This window comes from Plasmodium gaboni, chromosome 13 (genome assembly GCF_001602025.1).
Source record: "Plasmodium gaboni strain SY75 chromosome 13, whole genome shotgun sequence".
NCBI classification, from domain to species: Eukaryota; Apicomplexa; class Aconoidasida; order Haemosporida; family Plasmodiidae; genus Plasmodium; species Plasmodium gaboni.
In genome coordinates this window covers 2,033,632-2,041,131 of record NC_031493.1, presented here as the reverse complement: position 1 = coordinate 2,041,131, position 7,500 = coordinate 2,033,632, and the positions used below count along the sequence as shown (strand labels likewise).

At 20.3% G+C, this 7,500-nt stretch overlaps 3 protein-coding genes across 3 annotated transcripts in view; all 3 read right to left on the bottom strand.

Moving 5' to 3' along the window:
• PGSY75_1358600 (putative zinc finger protein) overlaps positions 1-2,881 on the bottom strand; it is a gene marked incomplete at both ends in the record, with an annotated part of 2,994 nt that extends 113 nt beyond the window's left edge. The window contains one exon of the mRNA XM_018787613.1: positions 1-2,881. This exon is cut by the window's left edge and continues 113 nt beyond it. Coding sequence (XP_018640355.1) covers positions 1-2,881 — 2,881 coding nt within the window.
• Positions 2,882-4,476: 1,595 nt separating this feature from the next.
• On the bottom strand, positions 4,477-6,216 carry PGSY75_1358500 (putative zinc finger protein; the record flags this gene model as incomplete). The annotated part of the gene is made up of 1 exon (XM_018787612.1): positions 4,477-6,216. The coding sequence occupies one exon, from the start codon at positions 6,214-6,216 to the stop codon at positions 4,477-4,479; it is 1,740 nt and encodes a 579-aa protein (XP_018640354.1).
• Positions 6,217-7,059: 843 nt separating this feature from the next.
• Positions 7,060-7,500, bottom strand: PGSY75_1358400 (hypothetical protein; the record flags this gene model as incomplete). Its single annotated transcript, XM_018787611.1, has 2 exons — positions 7,060-7,254; positions 7,408-7,500. Coding segments are annotated over 2 exons (288 nt in total), but the record flags the coding sequence as incomplete, so codon positions are not given.

The window sequence follows — 7,500 nt, the reverse complement described above, 5'->3', positions numbered from 1 at the left end:
TTATATGATATAGATTGTTCATATATATATCCATATCATTAGACAATGGTTTCATATACGTGGTATCATAATTTAGACCTTGAGAATTAATCGTATTTCCAATATAACTATATACAGATGAAGGAACAGGATTTAATTTCGTATTTTTTCCATTTTGCATAATATTATTATTTCTATTATTTTTCTTTTTGGAATCTTTTGAAGATATTAGCTTGGATATTTTCTTTTTTCTTTTTACCTTATTTTCTTTATGATAATATTTCATATCTTTCGTTTTTATTTCTTCTTCATTTTTATGTAAAATGTTTGAACTTATTTGTACTTCTTCATTAGTTTGTTTCTCATTTTTGTTTTTTCTTTTTGGGTCTTCTATGTTAAGAGAAATATGTTTGTTGGAAATTTTTTCATTCATAAGGTTTTGAATACTAGATGTTTTTACATTTTCGTGTACATTCGTTATAACATAATAGTTCTCATTATTTTTTACACTATGCTCTTTCTTTATGTCATCTAAAGAACATATTTGTGAATCTTCACCTTTTATATTTTCTTCCATATTGCATGTTTCATTGACATTTTTGTAATTTTTTATCACAGATGTATCCTTCTCATTAATATTATCCTCTTCTGTAACCACTTGTAATACCTTTTTTTCATATGTATCAAATTCATGTTTCATTTCTTCACATATATTGTTTTCGTATATTTTCTCCTCTGTAGTACATTCTTCATATTTTGGTAATACACTATCTACTTCATCCGAATCTTCTACTTTATTATTCCCATCATCAGATTTATCTTCTTCAATTTCGGTTTCTACCTCCTTTATGCTAATCTCCTCATTTGTTGTATATTCTTTTCCTGTATTGTCATTAAATATTATTTTTTCATTAGGAGGGTTATTATGTACTACTTTTTCTGGTAAACCAATAGGTCCATAACCATATGGAGCCGCGTAATAATACAAATAATTTCCATAATAATTTGGTGGAACATATTGTATATTATTTTGATGATCATAAAAATAATATTCATTTGGATTTATATATTGAGAATATGGACTATCTACACATGTATCCGCTTTACTAATTTTATCATTTGTTTGTATGTAATTGAAATAGGGACTGTAACCTTTAATATTTGATATATTTTGAAAATTGTGATAATTATGTATATTCGGATAATTATAAATATTAGGATAATTTTCATAAATAGGATAACTGTGATAATTAGGATAATTGTAATAATTTGGAATATTTTGATTTATATTAATTTTTTTATATAAACATGAATTTGTATAATTTTCATATTCTACATTATTTATTTTGTTTTGTTCTTCCTTTATTTGATTTGTCAAAATATTATTTTTTTTCTTTTTATCTTTTATATTATTCATATTATTATTATTATTATTATTATTATGCTTATTTGAATCATGGATATATATATTTTTATTTTCATCATATATATCTTTTATATTTAATTTTTCATTTTTTCTTATTTCTAATTTTTTCTTCTCTTCTTTTGAATCATCTTTGTTACATGATTTATCCATATTGTTCATGCTTATGGTTTCTTCTGTTTTTGCATAATACTGATTTTTATCAACTTTTTCAAATGTAGGGCTTGCATAAGTATCTTCATTTGTTTTGTTCTTATCTTCATCTACATAATTTAAACTTGATGATATGGTTGTGTTACTATCATAACTTTTGTCTTCATTGTTTTTCAAAGACGAAGAAGTACTATTCATGATACAACTGTTTTTTGATTTTTTATTTTTTTCTGTACTGCTATTGTTTTGTTTGTCTATGTAATTTGGACTGTTTGTTTCCTCCTTTAATAATTTCCCTTTATTTTTATATTTATTTTTTTCTTTCTTTTTCATATCATCTTGATATTTTATTTCACAGTTCTTTTGTATAAAACGGTTATCATATGTACCATAAGAACAATTACTATAATGTTTATTCATGTTACTGTTTATGTAATTGTTCATATTATTATTGATGTGATTATTCATATTATTATTGATGTGATTATTCATATTATTATTGATGTTATTATTGATGTTATTATTGATGTGATTATTCATGTTATTATTCATGTTATTATTCATGTTATTATTCATGTTATTATTTATTTTATTGTTGATATGAATATTCATATTATTATCCAAATGGCTATTAAAAATTTTATCACAAAAATGATCATTCACATGATCAACAAAAGCATTTCCATTTTCATTATAATTATTCATATTAATAATATTATCATAACTATTTTCGCCTTTGTTATGAATGTTTAATGAATTATTATAATTCTTCATATATTCATTATTAATAATATGCATTTCATTAAAATTATTTATAAGCATATCTAAATTATTATTAAAATTATTTCTATTTCTTGTTTTCTTATGGCTATTATTTAGTTCATTCAACATATTATTATTCATTCCTATATTTAGGAGATCCTTGTTTCCCCCATCCGTTTGGTTATTATCCTTCTTTTCTAATAATATATCAGGTATCCTTGGTATCCTTAATTCATCAACTGAATGAGCAAAACGACATGTAGCGCCATTCAAGCATCTTTTATTTGCTACAAATTTACACATAGATGATTTATATGCAAATAAATTCTGTGCAGATTTTAATTCATCTTGATTATGCGCATAATTACATTTTTTATTAAAACATTTCTCTCCTTTTAATAGCTTGTAACATAATTTAGTTCTTTTCAAATCAGGAATAGATCTTAGGTCTTCTATAGAATGAGCATAATCACAATTGCTCCCTTCATTACACCTATTCTCCATATGTAAAGGGCACAATTTTGTTTTCCAGAAATGTTGGCGAAGGGTTACTGACATTTTCATTTTGTTCAAACAAAATTTTTATTCCTTAACATAAGGTATAGGTAACTTCCCATACATATATATATGTATATATGTATATATATATATATATATATATATATATATATACGTATAAAAGAGGAGAGTATATTAAAAAAAAAAAAAAAAAAAAAAATAATTATATATAGAAATATATATATGTTTGTTGTGATATTTGACTCTGTATATCTTATATTTATCATATACCATACGATTGGACAAGGTTTGGATATATATTATAACAAATAAATACAAATAAACAAAAATATAAAATAAAAATAAAATAAAATAAAAATAGAAACGTATGTAGAACAATGAATATTTAATGATTTTTTAACTATGCCAATTTTATATAAAAAAAAAAAATTGTAACAAAAATTATATAATATATATCCAGAATGTCATACATATAAATATATAACATATATATCGTTATAGTGTGTATATATATTACTCTAGCAATAGCATTTTATTAAAACCTATAGATCCTTATTTATTTGTCTTTATATAACTTTTAATATAAATAAAAAATCATGGAAAACAATTATATAGTATTAGGTAATAAAATGTAAAATAATTTTCACAATATATGCATGAAATAAATAAATAAATAAATAAATAAATAAATATATATATATATATATATATATATATTAATTTTTTTTTTTGTAATTTTTTTAAAAATTTTATGTTTACGAATCAAGTGTAAAAAAAAAATGTAAAATAAAATCAAAATGTATATATGTGTATATGTAAATATATATAAATATAACATGTAGGATATATTTTTCATGTCTTGGCTTTTTTTTTTTTTTTTTTTTTTTTTTTTTTTTTTTTTTTTTTTTTTGTTGTGTGTGCGCGTGTGTATAATCAATTTTTATTTACATTCTTATTATAGTTAAAAAAAAAAAAAAAAAAAAAAAAAATTAGCCAACGAATATTAATAATACATATATGTATTCGTATTTTTACGTTCGCATACATAGTTATTAAATAAAATAAAAAATTTTTTAAATAAACCATGTATTACAAAAATATATGTGTTTAAAATTTGATGTTTAAAAAATATATTTCATAGAAATATGTTCTATGTTTATATAGACAAGTTAATATTATTTTGTAAACATATTTTTCAAATAAAAGTATTATTCATTTAGTCCCAATGAAAAAGAAAAATAAAATTAAAAATAAAAATATGAAAGCAAAATAATATAAAATAAAATAAAAAGAAAAGAAAAAATATACATATAAAATATATATGTGAACATATGACATCATTATAAAAGCATTAATACGAAAAAAATGTTTCCATTTTTAATATGACAAATGAAATTTGTAAAAAAAAAGAAAAAAAAAAAAAAATGATAAAATATATACATTTATAAAATTATCATTTATTTTTTTATATTTTGAATATATATGAATTTATGTAAAATATTTGTTTAAATATGAAACTTTCACATTTTAAAATATATATAAATATAAAATAAAAAAAAATAAAATAAAAATTAATTGTTTGATTATATATATATATATATATATTATATGGCCTAATACATATTATGAAGAATAATTATTTAATAATTCTCTGTCTGCATGGATGTAAGTCCAAGCATATCATTTTGTTCATAGGTCCTTTCGTATTCTTCTTCGTTTAAATTTGGATCCTCTCCTACTACATCACTAGAAATATAACTATTGGATGCAATGTCGTCAATTATTAAATCATAAGGACAAAACTCCTCAGTTTTGCATAATTTATATAATTTTTTAATAAGTTCCCTAATTTTCGAACTTGTAGTATCTACATTATTATTAACTGCATCAGGTATATTTTCATTTTCATATTGATGAGTATTAATATTAGAATCTCCTAATAAGAATTTAAACTTTTCTTCCAAGGATTCAATAATTTTCATAATTAATCCTTCAACCGTAGTTAAAGTACCACCAAGAGTACCATAATCTGATGTTAGTTCAACTACTGGAATGTTGATAGAAGCTGTTTCTGATTTTATTACAAATCTATTCAAATCATTTTTATTATTAACTGTTAAGGTAATTTTTTTACCCTTTGGGTTAATTTCACCACTACTTTTAATTTCACTAGTTTTAAAATTACAATTTGGACAAACAAAAGAAAGTATTAAACATTTCTTAAATCCAGGTATATTGATTTCACAAAAATTATTCATACCCATATGATTACAACATGGACAGTTTGAAGCAAATGATTCAATTAATTTTGCTTCTTCTTCATTACTTATTGTTTTATATTTCATAGTACTATTTGTATTATTATTACTTGCATGTATATTATCATTATTATTATTATTATCATTCATATGAATATATTTTTTTATAAAATCGAAATTTTCTTTTTTAATATCTTGTTTCTCATTTGTATTCATTCCTGTCATATTAGAATTAATATCATTTGTTTTTTCATTTTCTTCAAAAGATTCTTCATAAAAACCAAGTTCATGCAATTCTTCTTTAGTTCTATCATAATATTCAATATCAACTATCTTATATTTTATATCATCTTCATAATGTTCTAGTGAACTCAATCCTGATGGATCAATTATTTGAATAGTAAAAGGGAATTCTTTTAATATAACAAATTTGCTTAAATTTTGAACAGTCTTTTCAATCATTTTAATATAATTTTCTATAGTAATTTGTTGACATGTTCCATTTGTATTGGCACCTGAATTATCTTTACTATCTCTTTCATCATTATTATTATTTTTTTCTTCATCTATTGTTGATACTTTGTTATCCTTTTGTTCAAGATCCTCCGTTGAGTTTAATTTCACCTCACCTGTTTCATTTTTTTCAATTGTTTCACTTGTTTCAGTTTTTCCATTTGCCGTAATATTGTTTACCTCATTATACATACTTTTTATTTCTTTTAAATATATTGTTAGGTTATTTAAAGCTGTATGTAAAAACCCTTCAATAGTATTAATGGAACCTTTTTGCGTTTCTTTTGGTATTTCAAAATCTATCTCAGGTATTTTTAAAACACCATATTCTGATTTAATCAACTGCCTATCTAATAATTCTTCATTATTTATTTTCATACATATTTTTACCCCTTTATCTTTTATTTGATTCAAATCTTGTATGACATTATTTTTATAATTACAAAATTCGCATTCAAAAGAATGTATTAGAACGTTCTTAAAATAAGGTATATTTATTTTTACAATCTTATTTAGCCCCTCCTTCTCACAATTTATACACATGGAGCGTACCTCAATGGTATCATCCATAGAGTCAATTTTTTCTTTATCTGTATATTCGGTGCTCATATTTTTAGAAACAATAATTATATAATAATAATATATAAGCAAATTTTCTATATCTACATATATATATATATATATGTTAATCTTTTATACTAAATATATACACTCTTAATTTATGATAAATATAAAAAAAATAAAATAAATAAATAAAATGAAGAACGAAAAATTATTAGAAATAATTATTCAATCATATATTTATTCTTATATTTATATATACATATAATATATATACATATTTTATTTTATTTTCCTTCCATTTCTATTATATATAATTTTAAAAAAATATATTAATTTTATATAGTATATCAATTAATAAAGTTATTACTTAAACAAGTTATAAAAAATATATATATATATAATATTATTTATATATAATATATATATATATTATAAGATAGGTAAGACTTAGGTAAAAACTATTAATGATATATATAGTGTATATATAATTATAATATATATAAATAAAAAAACTTTCATATGATGTTATTTTCACATATTTAATGTATCTATTTCTTGATGTTTCTTTTTTTTTTTTTTTCTGTTTTTTATATTTTTTATATTTATTTATTATTTTTTTATTTTTTTCCCTTTAATTACAAATTAAAAAAAATAGGAGAATGAAAAAAAAATTTAATCATAACTTAAAAAAAAGTAGAGCAAAAAAAAAAAATAAAATAAAAAAATATAAAAAATAAAATAAAATAATTTGATTGTATTTTGTAAATATATAATACTAAAAATAATATATGCTGTATATTTTATTATATATATATATATATATATATATATATATGTATGCATTAGTTTATTTTATTTTTTATTGTTCTGTGTTTCCATTTAAATATTTTAGATTGTGTTGGCTTCAAAACTTTGATAATTCTCTAAAACTTCAATTTCGTCATTATTAAAATGATAGACAAAATATTTAATAATAAGAACACAAACAAAAAATATGACTGCGTAGAACAAAACGTAATTGACGAATACATATGAGAATAGCATAAATATCAAATACAGAATTATAGCTATTATTACCCATTTCTACAAAAAAAAAAAAAAAAATAAAAATAATAAATATATAAATGTATTTGTGTTAATCATATAAAAATATATTCTACAATCGTAAATATTATATATAATTATTCCTTAATTTAAATGATAATATATATATGTAAAATTTTTATATAAATTTACTATTATCATATTTTTGTTAAAGGTCATTTCATTGGATAGCATCTCATTGTAGTTGTCATTTTTGTTTTGCATACTATCGCTCATATATAATAA